At 44.6% G+C, this 19,902-nt stretch overlaps 2 protein-coding genes across 8 annotated transcripts in view; one reads left to right on the forward strand and one right to left on the reverse strand.

Annotated features, from left to right (window-relative positions):
• Positions 1-6,497, forward strand: part of ABI2 (abl interactor 2) — a 123,094-nt gene extending 116,597 nt beyond the window's left edge. For all 3 annotated transcript variants that reach the window (XM_045032883.1, XM_045032881.1, XM_045032882.1), the window contains one exon: positions 648-6,497. In XM_045032883.1, coding sequence (XP_044888818.1) covers positions 648-823 — 176 coding nt within the window. In that variant the 3' untranslated portion in view covers positions 824-6,497. The remainder of the gene's footprint in view (positions 1-647) is intronic.
• Positions 1-19,902, reverse strand: part of RAPH1 (Ras association (RalGDS/AF-6) and pleckstrin homology domains 1) — a 178,310-nt gene that overhangs the window by 4,392 nt on the left and 154,016 nt on the right. For 3 of the 5 annotated variants that reach the window (XM_045032877.1, XM_045032876.1, XM_045032875.1), the window contains one exon: positions 11,590-18,640. The exons of 1 other annotated variant lie outside the window; for it this stretch is intronic. In XM_045032877.1, coding sequence (XP_044888812.1) covers positions 16,688-18,640 — 1,953 coding nt within the window. In that variant the 3' untranslated portion in view covers positions 11,590-16,687. Of the gene's footprint in view, positions 1-11,589; positions 18,641-19,902 lie in introns of those variants that run through there. One more of the 5 variants, XM_045032880.1, reaches the window with a different exon arrangement.

The following is a 19,902-nucleotide window of genomic DNA, read 5'->3' on the forward strand; positions in this document are numbered from 1 at the left end:
ACTATGAGTCCCAGAGCTGGGGCTGCACCTGTGCATTCCCAGACTGTGGTATATTTGGGATTGAGGTTACATGGAAACCCAGAGCTCCTGCTTCCCCTATGTTCTTTTCCTACTGCAGTTGAGAACTGCTTCTGGAATCCTTTCCCCTTCCAGACTTTATGACAGTGCTCTTTGTTCCTTTTTCCAGCCTGTGTTTGGACAGGTCATTAGTTTGCGTTTTGCTAATCTATAAAAATTGGCATTAGGTTAGTAGCACTTGGTAGTGTTAGTAGCTTTGCATTTAGGGAGTTGTATCTGCGCCAGTGTGGAGCCAAACCAAACTTTGTCTAATCCTACTCTGTTTATCCATCGTGATGAATCTGGAAGATCAGCATTCAAGAAAGCATTGAGTTCTTATATAAATGATGAGAACAGCCGGAGTTCAATTAGAAAAAAGCCCAGCATCAGTTGGGAAGTTTGGAAGGGATCTGAGGTGGGTGGGGAGCTAATTCTGGGGTACTGCAGATGGGTGGAGGCAGTAGTTTTGCCAGATTGCCTTAAACACAAGAGGGCTGCACACTGTGGCCACTGTAGTTGCATTTTCTCCTTCTCCCACCAGTACCTTCCTTTATTCAATGTTTATTTTCTCTCTCTCCTCCCTTTCCTAGTGGTGGCGATTTATGACTACACAAAAGACAAGGAGGACGAGCTCTCGTTTCAGGAAGGTGCCATCATTTACGTCATTAAGAAGAACGATGATGGGTGGTATGAGGGTGTCATGAATGGAGTGACGGGGCTCTTCCCAGGGAACTATGTGGAGTCCATCATGCACTACTCTGAGTGAAGACCACAGGGTGCAGAGCTGCACCTTGCTCCACAGGAACTGTCCGGACTCCTCAGCTCTCCACCAGGGCCCACCCAAGTGAACTGAATGAAGGATAATTGTAACAGAACCACTCTTGTTTTCTGCTTTTTTTCATTATACAACAATAGCGATTTGAGTTGTTTGAACAAATGGCTCTTCCAGCTGCCAGCAGTGGCTGTGCCCAACGTTGACTAAGCCGACCCGTTCAGATGTAGATAGTGGAGATGTAACGAACTTGTTGAGTAGCTGATACTTGACTGAAATTCAGACTGATTCAAGCGTGATCTGGGATCCTTCTCAGGAATACTGTATGCCCCTGTGATATTACCTCTGGCATTAGTGCCTGGCACTGTGACATCCTGGATGCCAGTGCAAAGGGGTTAATGTAACTGGCCAGTGGAAATCCCTCCCTTTTTCTACACTCACATGCAGCTGGAAAGACACTTGTGTGCTAGCTAACATTTGGATTCATACACAAAGCAGTTACTGTATCTGACTTCCAGATGGTTCGTTACATCTTTAACATAAACACTTCTGCAACTGCTCTGCGCGTGTAGACTGATGTGGGGGTTCACAGAGCTGGCTTAGGTTCACTTACCTTTCAGTTTAGATAATTGAGATGGATGCATCACAGAAGACCTCACCATTGCGTAATCTTAGTAATTTGCCTGCCCCAGGTTAGCTCTGTGTTATGCACTGGTGTAGAAAGTTATCCCTTTTGGCATGAGCTCCCAGCCTGCTGGTGTGGAGGGGTTAAGCTGAACACAAATGCAGTGTGTGGTAGTGATGGGGGAAATTAAGCTTATAGGTTCCTAGGGAGTCTGAGGCTAACTCTAGGAGTTAAGGTTTGAATCTATTCGTGCATGCTTGCACGAGACAGATTATTCATCCCAAATGTCAGTATTACGCACAGTGTAATTTTAAAAGCCAATCAGGTCTTGTAAATTGGCTCTTTTGTACTTTGGTTCCGGATCTGAGTATATGCTGTGACCGCCCTGGGCAGAGGCAGGACAAAGAGCAGTTGTCTTCTTCAGGTGTATTACCAAAATCTCTTCTCAGTGGAAGTAAAAAGGGCTGCCATATGTGTTGGTTTTCCATGGAAAGCTACACACAAACTGGTTGTTGTTTTAGCTCTTTTCCCTGCCCCTTCCAATGTTTATAAAATAGTAAAAACCTTTCATAGCTAGACGGAGCCAGGTGTGACTCTCACACTATAAAGGTTTCGCATACATTTGTAGGTTGCTTTTTAATACAGTCTCAGATGAAAATGCCACCACTGGAGTTGGCTTCACAGATGAGCGTAAACAACTCAGAACAGTCATCTGTGCCAGTTTAGGAAGAACTGCAAACAAAAGAGGAGTGTTAACGAACACAGCAAACTGATTAACCTGCTGTTGTAGGCCACCTTCTGGAGGAGGGCAGCCTATGTACATTTAGTCTGATCTCCCATAATAGGGAGCCATGTTTCTTCCTGAACTATCTTTATTTGAGCCAAGGTGAAATTCCAACCAGTACCAACAGTAGCTGATTCAAGTCTAGATGACGCTGCAGCAGTCTGCTAAGGCATGTGTGTACAATGGAGTATTGCAGGGAGAGTAGAGACAACCAACTGGAGGCTGGTTTTCCTTCCTTAGTGAAAATGTGTACAGTCAAGCCAGTCTCATAACTCAGTATCTCGTGCAATATCTTGCCAGAGATGTGCATTTAGAGCAAGCAGGGACACTTTTGCTAGATGGGACCTTTGCTAATCTGATGTGTCAATCTGAGGGGGCAGAAAAGGGAAAGGAATGGATATGAAGTCTCCTTGGAGCTTTTCTGCCTCTCAATACTCGTTCATAGCTGGCACTGGAGCCTAGCTGCTGTCATGTCCTTGTCAGGAAGCTTCTCCACTGTTACCCCTTCTATCCGTCTGCTGCAAAAATAGTTTCATTGAGCTGTAGCTTTCAAGCCCTGCCACACTGCATCTGACAAGGCTCATCTCACTGCTCCCCTCTCACTCCTTGCTGCCCTTCTCAAAGGTGGCAATTGCAAGGTCATTCTTGCTGAATTAGGTGACACCGACCAAAAAGATCCCTTTTGGGTTTTTTGTCTCCTAGTAGCAAAACAGATGAAAACAGACATTGCCCAGTGTCACTGTAGGGGTGTCGGGGTGAGACAGAGCTAGGCAGTTACCATACACCAAGCTGGGGCTACTGTTAGATTCTAAGGCTTGGCGACACAGAAAGCTATGAAATGAAGTAGGATGTGAATTTAAAGTACAAGAGCTATTCTGGGCCATTTTGTCATGTAAACGAGCCCTAAGGGCATGTCTGCACTGCAAGTACCAGGGGAACCCATCTGCTCACAATATGGCTAAAGCATGGCTGCATTGTGTAGTGTTAATGGGGACCCCCCCACCCACTCCTCAGAGGGCTTGGTTATGGTCCCATCTACTCTACAGAGCAGATGTGCTTTTTCTGAGTCTGAGACATCGGTGTTGTAAGTGGTGTCCCTGACCTGGATATGCTTGTGCCATAGACTGGGCACAGAATCAATATTCCTTAAACTAGCTGTTTCCATTAGAAAGACATCTGGTGTGGCGAGCTCACAAAGCAGAGGAGTTGTAGGGTCCAGAAGGTCCTGATCCCTCGCCAGCAGATAACATGGTGCAGGCAGCTCCTTGCCAAAGTGGGCTTGTGTTTTGTCTGCCCCCTGCTGGCCACTTACAAGGTGGTTCATCCTGCAGAGCTGCTGTGGAGGGAGTTTCTAGGTCACCTCCTGCTGGTTTGATGCTTTATGCAGTACTAATGTTGTAAAAAACACGTGTTGGGTTTTATGCATCTTTTTTATTTTGTACAGGTTTTGAATTCTGTAGATTGTCCGGGGATGATGCTGTGTAATGAGCATAAACCAGGCCCAAAGTAATCAGATTTTGTATGTACTGTTACATAGACTGCATGCTATTAACGTCAGTGAGGGGGGTGGTTCCAGTTCTGTCATTTATACCCCCCCTGCCCCAACTCTCCTTTCCCCTTTATTTAAATGGTTGCTTCAAAAAGGGGTGGGGGGCTTGGGTGATTGGCAAAACTTGCTATTCAAATAGATGCAGAACTTCTTTGCACAGAGTCCTCCTGCCAAAGGTGAAATGAAGGTGTTAAGAGTTACAAGCTGTAGATTATTCAGTGTTTTTCTGTCACTGGAGGCGGGGTGTAAGGACACAGCAGACTAGCCCAAAGCAGGCTCTAAATAGTAATTCTCCCTCCCTCTAACCCTCCAGCTTTTTTCCATCCACAACCGGGGGGGGGAAGAGCCAGTCCCCCATTGCTTCTGGCACTGTTGGCAAAGGGTTCGTTGGTGAAGAAATGGTGCTGTGCAATGAGCAAGTGCTACTCCCGCAAATATTTTATTATTAAGTTTTGGTTTCCTCAAAAAGAACAAAAACACTTCCTGCTTCCAGCACAAAGCTACACAAGTTGTGCATAAAGTGCCAGTCTGGCTAAAGCTACAGTACTGAGAGTTGGTCTGGTACCTGTATCATAGTCAGGGGAAGGGTGGGGGCTTTGGGTCCTATTTCTGTGAATATGTTTCTGCTTACATAAAGCCACTGGGTGTTTTTGCTTCCCTCATTGCTGCTCACAGCCACTGGCTGTGTGTGTGTGTGGGGGGTGTGTGTGTGCACAGAAAAACAGTGGTTCTAAGCTCCAAGTGCCACAGAAGAGCCTGTAAGTTGTGCTGCTCCATGTTTTCTTGTCCTGCTGCTCAGAGGCAGGGCATGGAGAAGCTAGTCTGAAGCTTTGCTGCTGTCTCAGTGAAGCAACGGGGGGAGATAATTTCCAGTGCCATTTCACACAGTCATTTTTAGGGATGGGGGAGTGATTTGCTGCTGCATATTTTGGAGAATTACAAAGTATGATGTCATCAGCAGGAGACTGCAACTACAAATCAACCTCCTTTTGGGAGGTTCTCATAAGAAGTAACTAATGATTGAGTTGCTTGACTCAATGGAGGGCTACATCTCCCCACCCCTGCAGTTGTCAAACAGAAGAGGGGTGTGGGACAGAAGGCTACTCCCATGTAGGTCTTATATTTCCCCCCAGCCATTGATTACTTCCCGAGCCGGGAAGTGCCCCTCATTATTGCCAGGCTGAGATCTGCACAGGGAAACATGAGTTTGGTTGGCAACTATTCCTGTTTGCTATTCATAAGGGAGTCATAGTAGCAGGAAAAGCCCAACATTGACATCCTGCGAGGGGGGTGAAGCAGGCTGAAAGGCCACGCTGCCTGTCTTGTAGCTGGGATGAGAATGGTGCTCTTCACACAGCATGATTTGTTCAGGGAGGGAGGCTCCCAGCCCCATGCACCCTCTGCCAGTGCTCCCCTGGGGGAGTGGGGGGGGAGAGAAACAGCTTTTGCAATGAGGTAAAATAAACCCTGAGTCCATCATTGCCCCAAGCTATGCTGTTAGGTAACATGCTCTGCGCACACGCCTTAGGGGCTTCCCTCTGCTGCGTGCCAGTAGGGACTAGGCTGTGCTTGTTCTAAATGGCATGTTCCTTGTTTTTCCCAGTCTTAGCCCTCTGCCCTAATGTTAATGCATAATCTGAGGGGGGGGGTGTTCCCCTACAGAAGCGGGGGCTGTGAAAGTGGGGCAGTGTATAAATTACTTTGTGCTCAGTGATTGTGGTCCAAGCTGTGAAAAGTGAAGCCTGGTGATCACAGTGGGACCCTAGTAGCAGGTTTCTGCCTGGAGTGAGCAGTGCTAGGGGTGGTTTTTGAAAACACGAGCCCTAGGCAGCGTACAGTGGAAAGTGCACAGATGCTGCATTTGCCAAATGGGGTAATTTTGTGTAATGCCTCTTTGGGACCAGCCAAAACCAAATTCTGAATAGGAGCGAGTGAGTGGAATCAGGTTTTTTTTTTTTTAAGAACTTACTGTATTATCACATAAGTTACTAATTTCCCACCCCCTGCAGCATAATGCCGACTTAGCTGTAATTACATTTTTCTGGGTAGTGCTTTAATACACAGTAGCTGAACTCCCTCACTAGTTCCCTGGTCCTAGTTCTGTATTTTGAAACTCCAAAAATAATAGCGTGGCCCTGCCACCATCTTTGGGAAGATAGTTGAAAGGTAAATCGATGAAGCCAGGTTTTGAGAACAATTCAGAGAATGTTCCACTGCCACTTTAGTTTGAAATCAACATGTTACATGCAACTTCCCCAGCTAAAAGTGGATTTTTCTCTTTAAGGGTACAGGAGACTATTAGCACATGGCAGGGTTGTGCCTTAACAAGGCACCTGTCACAACAGGGTGTTTGCTAAAGCCTGGGTGGCAGTCTGTTAAGAGGTAGCCTTTCAACCCACCTCCTGCTGCCTAGCCTCTACAGGACTTCGCTGAGATGGGAGCAGTGCATTTGTGTGTTTTTATTGATAAATTCTACCACTGGAAAATGTGGAAAAACAGAGCTGTGTACAAATGAGTTTCTCTTTAGCAAGGTTAAGCACTGACATTTGAGATTTTCGTAATGAACAAGTGCTTATTTTCATCTTTGAAAAGTGTCTTTTGCAACTTGTGTTGACATGTGGTTGCTATGAATGCTCTGGAAAAACCTCACTGTCAAGTGTCCTCTTGTTCCTGTAAATTTTTCTTCAAAAAATAAAAACACCCAATTTGGCTCAGTCTAATAATTTTTGGCTCTGGGATGTTATGTGGCTGATTTATTCAGAGCCTCCACTTTGAGGGTGGTAAGTAAGTTTCAAAACATGCAGGACTCAGGGGAGTTGCCTGCCACCAGGAAATGGTTAGTGGGTGTGTGCTATTCAAACCCCCTTCCACTGATTGGGGAACATTAATTTTTTAAATTTTTTAATTGTATTTGGAATTAACTTGCTGTGTACTAAACCCTCTTGTTACAAGTCCTGAATAAAAACAAACAAAGCACATATCAGTGTCCTGTGAATATACTACTTCCATAATACTTCATGGGTTAATCACAACTGCTGTCTAGCTAATAATGGGCATTTAATAATCTGTCACACAGCTACCAGCAGGCTGTCAGGTGGACATAGTGTGAGAGATCAGAGCTGTCCCCACTGCATCATTAACTAAGACAGATGCATACAGCATGTCATCCACTGGGTGTTAATGATTTCTAAGGTTTGACTGATGCTGTGGATTTTATTTCCAGCCTTGCATCTCCGTGCTTCATGGAGGTGGGTAAAATCAAATCAGTTCTGCTCTGTAGGGTAGTGGTAGTGCCACTGCCGACCAAATCCCTTTTGCACAAAGGCAGCATCAGTCTTTGGGCCTGGACTTCCAGAAATAGTTGGTGATCCAAATTCTTCCCCCAGCCCTTGCCCTGGATTAAAACACTGTTGCTAGGCCCCAGTCCGCAGTGGTCATAGCTCAGGTCTAACCCTCATCTGAGAACAGAACAGATGTGGAACAGAAACAACTGTGCTAGCAACAGGAAGTCTTATGTTCCTCCAGCTAAGAGGAGGGGATAGCGCTACAGCTATTGCTTATGAAAGCCAGCACAATCCCATCCCTGTCTGGCATTTATGACTGGGGGGCACAGACTAACCTAGATCAAGCAAACCCAATAGCCTTACTGCCGCTGTTCTTTGGAGCAGCCTGTAAAAGGAACGGAAGGGGATGGTGGCATGAGGTTCTCTCGCTGATGCAGCAGGGGTAGGCCAGAGCTGGGATGTAAAAAAACCTTACCTCTTAGTGGCGTTAGAGAAACAGCAACTCCACTCTGCATTGAATGCAGGGGGGCAGAGCATCTTTCTTAACCACCAGCCTTGCAGCCCCAACCCAAACGGTACCTAATTTGCATGAAGAATACTTGTCTTTCAAACAGGACTACATCACCAGGCACTAGGCCGCCTTGCTCGAGGCAGACAGCGTGTAACAATGTGGTGCTCTGTGCAGTTCACCCCACAGTGCAGTGTGGACAAGCCCTTGCACTCCAGCCATTTGGTTCTGTTACAGCAGAGTGCCGAGCATAAGGCCTGGAGCCTGCTTCAACACAATATGCTAACTGCCTATTCATTAGCATGTCGTCATATTTACATCGTTTTAGTTTAGTAAAGTGTGTAAATCCATTATACTGTACATAGAAATAACCTGTCGAAATACATACAAAACAAGCTGAACTTTAAATCAATACAGGTGACTTTAAAATCTTATTAAATACTTTGAATCTGTTTAGCCCACACCAGGTTGTGTTAGTGGCCTTCCCGTGTAACCAGCTGGGGACCACTATGCTAGAGCCAGGTTCTCGCTTCACAAGCCAGGCAAGGCTTGGAGCAGGGCACAGGTGCAGAAACATGCCTGAAGCAAAAAGGGTGGATTGCAGGAAACCTCAACCTCATTTGTATCAGGCTGTGAAACATGTAATGCTCAATCTGAGCTTCACCATGAATCCAGCTGTTTATTAATAGGGGCATTCTCTAGTAGTGCAGTATTTTTCCAATGTATTTCTAGTAAGGAATGATAAGGTTACATAACATTTCTAGGAAGCTGACAAGAATGAACCTGTTTTGGGCCTTACTTAGTTTCAGAACAGACCAGAGGATTTAGTTTACACTCCCAGAACCTGCTAGTCCCATGAAAGCCTTCACTCCAGCAAGGCACGTGATAATCTCATGAAAAAATAAAATGGCAAGACAGGGAAAATAAAACAGAAAGCGTTAAATTTAACTACATCTTTATTGAATTGTGCATATTCTATTGTATAATGAGCTATAGTGGGTACTTTATAATGCAGTATTTCTTTTGTCCTCTCCCATGCTTAAAAAAGTATATTTGTACATAGATTTATATATATTTATAACATGGCAAAGCTCCCCCCAGCCTGAAATGGTCACGAGTTTCAATGAGCCTTGTTTTGAGAGAGGGGAGGGGGAGCAGTCCCATTCAAAGATAAAATGTGCCATTTTTTTTTAAAGCAGTAAACACCTGAACGTATTTACAGCACAGACCCATCATGTACTGATGATCTCTCCTTACGTGGGCATCTCCACTATTCTAAAGGACACCATCCATGGCTGCCACCCGTTAGTGTAAGCCACGAAACAAGCGGTGATGTTCCAGTTAATGCTTGTTCCGTGGCAGTTCGACAGACAAGAGTTAGTTACAACCTATGAAGCAGCAGCAGACAGGAAAACCAACCCCACACCTCCCCTACAGTCAAACTCCAGAAGGGCTGAAGCCCCCAATTTTGCGCCCTCTCTCACGCTGTGTCAAATGCTGCGCCTCGCACATGCAACATCGATTGAATTCTTTTCTGTCAGTTTCCAGTCTGACGTCTATGGCAGGGGCACATGGACCAGAGGTTGAATTTCCAGAGAGGTTCACACCTACATTTGAAGTTTTTCAGGGGTCCGCAAATGAAGAAAGGTTGAAAACCACTGGTCTAGATAATTATTACACTACAAATGTGCAACAGCATCTACTCCACAGGGCCCCAAGCCTGCCACCTCTTGCAAAACACCCGCCTTAGCTCTTCACGCTGTACATTGGCACCTGCTGTCCTCTTTAATTTAGCTGCACCCCAACTCCTACATGCTCATTCTCAAGAACCAAGAAAGCAGATAACGGCTACATCTTTGGTAGGCAGCAGCGTAATCACAAAGAAGTGCAGCTAGGGCAGTAGTGGATAAGAGACAATTCTCATGCCTTCTGAAAGTATAGTCAGGACTTAAAACACCAGGCAGAAGCACTGTTGCATCCACCATGCAGCTGAGGTTGTAGTCCAAAAAAGGAGGTTTAAATTTTATACTAGTAGTTCCTTATTTCAGGAACACTATTTGCAAGTCGTTCATTAGTTATTATGGTACTGCACCTCAAAGCAAGGCGGGAATGTGTGTTTGGGTAATTGACAGTCTTTCTGCCCAGCCTCAAGCACCATACACAGGCCTGACAGGTGCTAAACACCCACAGCATCCATTCACTCCACCTCCAACCCCAGAATTAGGTCCTATGTGAATCCAGGTGGACCATTACTGGCTCCATTCTCGGTGGTGTTTTTTATTTAAATATACAAGGAATAAATGTATTTGCAGTACTTATTTCTCTCTTCAAAGCTTAACTAAGCTTGTAATTCATGAGATGTAACAATCAGCAGAACCCTTTGCTCTCAGCACCACGTAACTTGTTACTGGAATGCTTTGCTGTTTTCTTCCCCCCAAAATGAAGAGACTTGAAAGGGAAATGGCAAGTCACTTTACAGCAAAAATGCTGATGTTATAAATAAAAGCTTTACAGACAGGAACCTTCAGGGCTTAAACATTTCAAAGGAACCAGAAATAACATTTCCCCTGAAGTGTTTGCCACCCATCTGCTCTACAGCATCCTCCTAATTGGAGAGAACCAGGAACTGAAAACGAGTCTAAAGAGAAGCATAGAAGACTATTTTCACTGTCCAGCCTGAAGGAAATTGCGCCCCCCCCAATAAAATAAAAAGCAATGTAAAATATTTAAAATCACTTCAACGTTAATATGCTAGACTGTTAGTAACAGTAGAGGAACACCTAAATTACTAACATGTACCCTTCAAAGAAGAAAAAAAATGGACAGATTATTTGGGTCTTTATCTCAGGTTATGGCTGGCTGTTGAATTAGAGTTCATGGTATCAAACCTTTGAATAGTTGAGATTTCAGCAAATTTAGTTTTATGGAAAAGGAAAACCTGCATGCTGGACATTTGTGAAGTTGCAAAAAAGATGTAGAGAGTGAGTTGCAACAACCCCGGTGCAAATTTATAAACAAGTGTTCTTGGATTTAATTTTCAGTAGCGCTAACAGATAGACTGGAACATATTATGGCCAATTTCATGCAGAACTCCAGCTCAAATGGGAGTTTTGCTCCATCAAGGACCAACGGACCTCCGCTCTATAAAAGCTGATACTCATCTACCACGGAACATACCATGGTAATCAGCTAGTCGGACCTCCTGTATAGCACGGGCCCTAAGACTTCCCTGAATTAATGTCTGTCTGAACAAGAGCCGACAAATACAAAACATTCTGTTCTGAGTCACCCCACTGCAAATCCAGAGCAACGGCATTGGTTTCCAGTGGAGTTATTCTGGATGGAGTGGTTGTATCACGCAATAGTCATTTAGATTCCTGTATGTTAGGGCTGCATAAAAAAAAACCTAACAAGATTGCGTCCGCTTCAGCTGCATGAAAAACAATTTCATCTTGTCACCCGCTAACGTAATAGGGCTCTTCACAGTTTTCTGTAACAAGTGGAAAAATCATTTTTTCCTTCTAGTGCTGAACCTGCACTTTCACTTCTCTTCTGATGGAAGAAAATAGTTTCAACCCAGACTGAAGCTGACTGTTCTTGGATTTAATTTAACCCCTGGGCACTGAGGTAAAAAGATGAAAATAGCTTCTTACTGTGCAATACAAAACATCCAAGTACTAGACACTAAAGCAATTTCAAAACTATACTTGGCTGAGAATTGTTTAGATTCCTCTTTCTCTGTTCTGAACCTAGGGGACAGTCTGCTTTTTTCTGCGCTGCACTACAAACAGTGATTGTTCTCTCTGGGCACATTCATAGAATCAGAGATTATTAGGGTTAGAAGGGACCTCAGGAGATCATCTAGTCCAACCTCCTGCTCACAGCAGGACCAATCCCCAAATCCCTAAATGGCCCCCTCAAGGATTGAACTCACAACCCTGGGTTTAGCAGGCCAATGCTCAAACCACTGAGCTATCCCTCCCCCCATTATGGAGGTGCTATCCCTCCCCCCATTATGGAGGTGCTCTCTAGCTTTGCAGACCTGCACATACTCAGTGCAGTAAGTGACATATTTGCTACATTCAGAGCTCAAATGTCCATCTGTGGCAAAACAACAGTGTTTTACAAGCAAAGCATTACCAAGGACACAGCGCTTGTGTCTGGATGATCAATGCTCTCCACTTTCATGGTAAAGGGCATCTTGCTAGAGGACATCAGCAAATCACGTCAGCTATTCCTCCAATTTACATGTAAACTCATCCTGGAAAGTGTGCACTTCCACACTAAGCTATTTTAAAACACCTGCATTTCAATCACACCCACAATAACTGTTAGGATCTTTATTCAGAGGTGAACAACTACACGTTAAAAGCACTTTTTGTAGTTAATTGACAGTCTATGAAATTAAGCCTGGTCTGTCTTTCTAAAGTAACTGAGTCCCAGCAAAATATACCCCAGGACTAACTATGGCTCCTGCTGCAATTGAAGCAGAGGCAGAAATGCCCCTTTAGCTGGATGGCCACAGGTGCTACCAAGGAGAAGCAGCACCAGGATAACTTTCTCCCAGGTGAGCACTGGGATGGGCCAACTCTGTGTTTTGGAGTCATCGTAATTTACCCTGAAGGGGCTCCCTGGTTCTGGTCCTCCACGGTTTCTGTTTCAGTACACACTTGGCTTTGCTTTTTACGTTCTGACTGAAGATGTTTGGACTGAATGAATTCTGCCCCCTTCTGCTAGGCTGTGGCACTTAGCAACTCGTGGTTGCTACTTGCTTGGACAACATTAGAAGGGATAACCAAACCTGGCTCCAGTTCCTCCTATTTCTCATTTTAAGGAGCTGTTCCCTAGTCCTCTCTTCTCTTTCCCCCACTTACTCTCTCACCTCATCAATTCTCACTGTACTTATTCTGACGCCTCCGAAGTTCCACCTTGTCCCAAACGTAAGAGAAATCTAGTGGCCTGTCACTGTGTTATATATTCATGTCACTCTACCTCCTTCACTCAGCGATTTCTTCCTGCCTATTTTGTATTTCTCAGTACTGACATACAGTAGGAGCATCAGTCAACTAACCTAAAGCATCACTGCCCGGCCTTGCTGTATTGAAAGCACCCCTGTCCTGTCTTGGCTGGCTTAGGTTTAGCAAAGCACTCTGAAAAACACACTCCTTTCATTCTCACGTCAATTCTAGTCCCTCAGGCAGCTGCAACTCCAAGCACCTTGCAGACCCATCAATGTTTCTTGATTAAAGGTGAAAAAATGTTTTTTAAATAAAAAAAGCTTCAGATTCTAAATCATTAACAACGTACACAGGCTGACTAGAATAGTCACATTTTCTTACATGGATGTCATTTTCTCTTGTGCTTTCATACTAGGATCTATCATAGGGCTTGTGTTTCTCCTACAAGACTTGTGAAAATACTGTTTTACATATTCAAACATTAATTAGTCCCCAAAACACCCCAGTGAGGTAGATAGGCATTATCCCCATTTTCCAGATGGGAAAATAGGTATAGAGAACATCACAACGGGCTAAGGAATGCAGCTCTGGGATCAGCTGCTCTCGCAAGAGAAAAAGCACTCTGAGTGGAGGTCCTAGCAAGTGGCAAATATCGGTTTAAAAGTAATTTAAACTACACCTGTATTTTGTTAATAATGTGGGATTAAATCATCTGCTCCATTTGTCTAAAGTATGGCTGGTCAGCTCCAAGGTGCTATGCTGACTAAATCCAAATTATGGCCAATTTATGGTCAATATTCTTTGCAGAAACTACTTTCTCGCTATGAGAGAGAGAGAGAGAGGAAGCAAAGGGGTTAAAAGAGAGGGAAGAAATGAGGCAATTTCCAAATCAATGAGCAGGAAGAAAATTACTTGCAAACAAGGCAATATATTTAAACACTAGAACAGAACAGCCAATAAGTTGGAAAAGCAAGTTGCCATCAGGATTCTCAAGGTTTGCAATGGCAACCAGGTAATTTAATTTTTGCCAACCTGTGGTCTAGTTTCAATACGCTTCGTTGAGAGCGCTGCAGCCAGTTTTTACTACTTAGCTTGTACCAACACTGGACTGGGGACAGACACTAGCAAAGACTACAGCACCTTGAAATAGAGTTTTGCCAAGAACACAAATGCTGAAAAATAAGGGGTGGGAAAACCAGAACTCAAGGAGAAGCTTCAGAAAACCCCTGCAATGACACTATTCTAAAAGAGCACTGCATCTTTTGGTTTATATAAAACGCATGCAGGTACAGAAATAAAATACATGGGAACGGTGGAAATTCACGGCATTAACATTTCTTCAAAGACACAAAAGGCTGTTGGATTGCCCAAAGCTAACAAATAACAAAAAGATTAATTCCTGTTCCCTGGATGACACTCACTCTTTTTGCTGCAAATATGGAGTTTGGTTTTCTGACTTCCAGCAAACTGTTCAGTGGCCTGCATTAGCTAGCACAGGTTCATGGTCCCATGGGAAACAAGTATTAGACAAATGAACTTGATCATAGGAAACCGAGAACAATTCTCATCTGCCTTTGAAGAAATTGCATTTAAGACATTCCTCTGCCATAATTAGGAACAAGTGCAGATCCCAGAGGCACCTACATCAAATGAATAAAAGAAAGAACGATAGGGCTGACGCGCGCCAGTGGAGTTATTGGAGGGTAGGGGAGGATGAAGATAAAAGAATTAACTAACTGATTTAGCTCCCAGAGAACATGGGTGCACACTGGAGGTGATCAGTAGGTAAACTTATCAATAAAAATGATGAGGCTAGAATTCCTATCTGTGAACCTTTAACTCCACTGGAAGTTGCGAGATCGAGGGCCAGCATACAGTACAAGCAGCAGAAGGAAGAATGTAGAAAATTACAGCACCCATTAATTGTAGCATAGTTCAACAATCTTGTCAATAAGACACTAATCAGCTAACTGAGCATGCTTAAAATCAACAATGCCAATGCTTTTAAGGACACTTTATAAGCACAAAAATAGTAGAAATAAAACTTGTGAACAGTTTGAAAGATACAAAAAAGTGCCTTTCCACAGCAGTGCTTTAAAAATGCACACAATGGTATACTCTTATTGCTCAAATAAACTACTCTAAAATATTACAACCATTTCCTGGAGGTGCTGAAGCAGATTCAAAATCATATGAAACAGGTCAGCAGAGACAGCACCACGCATTTTCTCTTTTCACAATGCACTTATATAGAACTATACAAGTACAGATGGTTTGTGACAGCTTCTTTCCTAATCAAACACTCATTCCCTCATGTGGATTATTATACTTTTAAAAAGGGGGAATGCTGTAACGATGCTTCTCACATTGACAAGCCCAAATGGCAAATATTCTCTCTTACCAAATATTAGTTTCTACTTTATCGACGCACATGATCTATTGCAGCATTGCTTGTGATTTCTGGACTGCTTTCTTGGTTTCTTGTTTTAGAAAAAAATAAGAGCATTTAGAATTTATTTTTGAAGGAAAAAAATGGTAAAAATCTGACCACCCCAATCTTGATAGTGTCCCTTTAGTGATCAGGGAAATTCACACAAATGAACATGTTAAGGTACAGTGCTAATATTGAGTTATTTTACAACGTACACTGTACTGCACATGCACGAGATGCAAGATCGCTTATACGAACTATACTACCATATCACAATGTCCGATACCCAGGTAAGACTGCACAATCAAAAACTAGCAGATTACAAGAAAAAGGATTCTATTATTCTGATCTTATGGTTGTAATCAGCAATAAATAAATAACAAATCAAATAAAGTATTCTATTTCCACCTAATAAGGCCCCTGATGATGTAACTGGATTCCTAACAGATTTTATCAGTTCCCAAATTATATATTTTTTCAGTCATCTTCCATGACTGCCAGAAGTGCAATTTGTTAATTAATAGGCTTATGCATTCGTTGCCGTCTCAAAAGGTCAAAAAAAACAGGTTCCTAGCTATTTGTGGACTGAAATTACCACTCCCATCCCTCCCTCTCCAAATGAAAGCTTCTAGCTCACAGCTGGCGAATTATACACAATGCTTTCTCAAGGGTTCTCAGCCATTTTTTGTAAAGATAATTCATCTCTTCAGGCACAGATAAGGTGAGCATCTATATATGGTGTGTGCATGTGGCAGAGAGTATTACTGAATACAGACACATACCTGTATTTTCAATAAGATGTACACATGTACTGATGATGTATCACATGACAGATTGTTAAGCCTCCCAATGTGTCAAAGGAAGGAATTGTGGCTACCAGGCTTCTTACCACATTAGAATGCGTACTGGATTGAAATAATATATATGTATCCCACTTACTGTATGGACAAGGAACCTGGAGCTGTGAGTGGTTTTCAACTATTTGGAGGGGGAGGCTCTTTATAGTATAAATATATTTCACTCCAGCCCAATATATATAACTTTTTTTTCCCCCCTCAAAATGTATTTATTTTCAGTAGTATTATGATCAGAATGTTTTGGTATGTTGTGTCTGTATTTTCAATCAATTGAAAATGTACAGATACTGACAGAATGCTTCAGTTCTGTACCATTTACCCGTCACAAACTGCCAAAAGATGCTTTTCTGATTTAAAGTGCCCCTTACATCTTCATCTTCATGTAAAGGTTTGACTGGTTAGAGTCCAATTCCGAGTAATAGATACGTCAGTGGACTGAAACAATAAATACAGATATACAAAAACATTCTGGTTATCTTCTATAACTGCGACGTAATATAGCTACATTTATAATACATGCACAAACATATCTCACATGGACAGACGCTACAAAAATTTCTTTTTTTTCTTAAATGCAGAAAAAAGTAAGAAAGGTTTTTGGTCCAATCCACATGAAGGATAAAAGAAATTGCAAAGGAGAGGACAATGCCCCTCCACACCCTTGAAATAGTGAAACCCAAACCCTCAAACTTTTTGGACTAGTTCTGAAAGGGAATGCATACAGTTACCCTTAGTGACAGTGGGAGACCACGTCTTGATCATGTTATCGCACAAGTCACATGTTCTCTCTCTACACACAAAGTACAGATTTGCTGATTGTAGAATTGACTGAAAGTCACGCAAAATATAGTTCACCTAATGATTACCAGTCCCTAGACAGCTTGGTGTTCTGATCCCTTTTGGGGGGAGCAGGCGGTGGCCCCCTCCGCAACGTTGCATAGCCTGATATATGACTGCCTCCATAGCTGCCAGTCTTTTGCTGGTCCGCAAGCAGTTCCGGTGGGGGTGGAGGCAATGCCATGTCATCCATCGTGGCAGTCGGCTCTGTTCTGGACACACGGGAAGAAGAGAGGGAGCCATGCCGAGTGATGGACTTCCGCTGCAGAGTCCTGTTTAGGTCTGCCAGGAAGCCAGGCTGAACACTAAGGCTGGACTTGGGCGAGGTGGGCACTTGTGGACTGACTGGCCCCTGTGATTCCATGATTTCTGCCTGCGTAAGCCGGGTGCTGTCATTCCGCTTGGGACGTGTGGGCGGAGGGGCTTTTTTCACTGATGATTTAGACCAGGGCTGAGGCTGAGGATTAACAACAGCAACTTTTGGAGAGGTGCTACCTGAAAACACAGATGGGATCTCTACTGGTGGTAAAGGCAGATCTATTTCTGGTGGAGGTGGCGGAAAGTCTGAATCGGATGGAGGAGAAGGAAATTCTACCATGGGATCCTTCCCAGACACTCCTACTGCAGGTACCTTTGCTGAAATACCTCCTTGCTGAAGAACTATAGGCAGATTCACCCCAGAAAGATTTAGCTTTCCTGGCTTTGGAGGAGCTGCAGGAGGAGGTGGAGGTTCCTTGGAAGGAGATCCTGAAGGCTCTGGTGGATGTGCAAATTTGCTGACAAGGCTGTCCACCGAAGGTCTCTTAGATTCATGGTACTCAGCAGAGCTGCTGGATTTGATGCTGGAGTTTCGTTGAGGTGTTGGAGGTGGTTTCTTCCCTCCAGGACTTGAGGTCTTGCTGGCCTTTTTGACTGGAGATCCCGCCTTGTCCAGGGTGGGAGAAGCTGCAGGGGGAGCTGGGGAAGGTGGGGGAGGAAACACTAAGCTGCTCTCAGGTGGAGGAGGAGGAAAATCAGGAGATGGAGCAGAAGTGGGCTGCCACTTGGGCTTTGCTTTCACTGCTGGGGGAGACTGTGGCGCCCCACTTACTGGGACAGGCTTTAAAGGCTGAGGCTCTGTGGCTGGAGGGGTTGGGGGAGGTGGAAACTGACTGGCTATCTGCTTCACAACAGATGGCACAGGAGACTGAGGGGATGGGGGAGGTTTAACAGAGAAACTCTGCTGTTTTGGTAAGGTGGGTGGGGGAGTAGGCCCTGGAGGAACAGGTGCTGGAGGAGGAACTTGGGAAGCTGTGAAATTTGGCTGCTTTTTTATTGCAGGAGGAGGGGGAATGGGCCCGGGTGGCGGGATGTGGGTCACGATGGGCGATGCTGCCTTTGCACTTGCCTGCGTGGGGACAGGTAGGAGGGGTTTAGGAGGGGCTGGAGGGGGAGGCGCTGCAGGCACAGGGGGAGGGAGAGGGGGTGGTGATGATGCAGCTGCTGGAGTAACGTTCTGTGGAACCTGATGGATTTTGAGAGGGGGTGGTGGTGGGGTGAACGGTGGCACTGATGGGGTGCAGGGGGCTGGTTTCAGCTGTGCCATAGCTGATCCGGGGGTAGGTGGAGGAGGAGGTGGGGGAGGAGGGGGAGCCACCAGCATGGGCAGCTTTCCCAGCACTGGGGGAGGTGGCATTTGCTGGGTGACGGGGGGAGGTTTAAAGAGAGGCCCAGCATGCTGGGCGGCATTCTGCAGCCTCGTGATCGTGCTGTACTTGACAAACAGGGGGGCCGCTGAGCCGGTCGAAGGCGTAGACTGGCTGGGAAGAGGTGGAGGTGGTGGCGGAGGAGGGGGTGGAGGCGGTGGGGGTGGTGGCGGTGGGGGTGGTGGAAGGGGAGGCGATGGCTGAGAAGCTGTGTATGGGGTAGCCACTTTAATTTGTGGGGACATGGCAGGTGCAAGCGAAGTGAAGGGTCGGCTCACAGACTCCATTTTGGCCTAAAAGACGGGGAGTTAAAAAAAAGAGAGAAAGAGAGATTAAGAGAGGGTATAAAGGCAAGTCCTAAATGTGTTTGTCATTGAAAAAGTAAGATGCAGACTACAGCATGCAGGAAACGTAAACACAACGATGCAGCAGAAGGAAATTCTGAACACGGACAAGATGGAGGAACTAGAATGCGCTCATGGAGGGGGTGGGGTGGAGATGGGTCTCACAAGGACGGAGTGCTAGATTTACTCAACTATATGCCTGAACAATAGGAGGAGATGGACTGTAGCTGAAGTTTTCTGATCAGATAGCAGTTCCAGAGGGCAGCAGGTTCATTGTGTTTGGGTGTCGAGCACATACAAAAGTGAGGCACGACGCAGCGAAGATTCCTGGGGGCAGACCTGTGTGCCCATGCAGAATCCCAGTAATGTTCATGGGATTCCAGATGGGTGTAAGGCAGAGGTAGGCAGCCTATGGCACGTGTGCCGAAGGCGGCACGCGAGCTGATTTTCAGTGGCACTCACACTGCCTGGGTCCTGGCCACTGGTCCAGGGGGCTCTGCATTTTAATTTAATTTTAAATGAAGCTTCTTAAACATTTTAAAAACCTTATTTACTTTACATACAACAATAGTTTAGTTCTATATTATAGACTTATAGAAAGAGACCTTCTAAAAACGTTAAAATGTATTACTGGCACGCGAAACCTTAAATTAGAGTGAATAAATGAAGACTCGGCACACTGCTTCTGAAAGGTTGCTGACCCGGGGTATGAGGGATGTACCCAGGGAGATCCCCTTGCAGAGAGCCCTCAGAGAGGAAGCCACACAGAGTAAGAGACATGGCAGGTGGCCGTCAGGTCTGTAAGACTGAATTTGGACCAGGCTGATGCTAGGCCTGCAACAGCACCTGTCTCTCCATGATCTCGACCCGCATCAGGAAATGCTATTCTTTTATGCTAGCTGTGGTGATGGCAATATGCTGCTAATGTTTTGATACATGGAAGCCTGAAAATATTCTGAGAAGTGTGCAGGACACTATAGGAACAAGCTCCACATGCTGGTACATCGAGGCATTTTCATCCAACATGCACTGAAGTTCAACAATGCAGTGAGAAAAAGGGGAATTTTATGGAAAAATCCTCAAACATTCTGTATAAAATAATTAAAAAATTGATACACAAAAATTGTATTGGTAAAGAAGAGCTAGACATGCAACTGAATGTAACAGAGAGAGAGAGAGAGAAGGGATGAAAAGAAATGGGTTGAGAGAGG

Source organism: Mauremys mutica, chromosome 10, assembly GCF_020497125.1.
Source record: "Mauremys mutica isolate MM-2020 ecotype Southern chromosome 10, ASM2049712v1, whole genome shotgun sequence".
Classification (NCBI taxonomy): Eukaryota; Metazoa; Chordata; order Testudines; family Geoemydidae; genus Mauremys; species Mauremys mutica.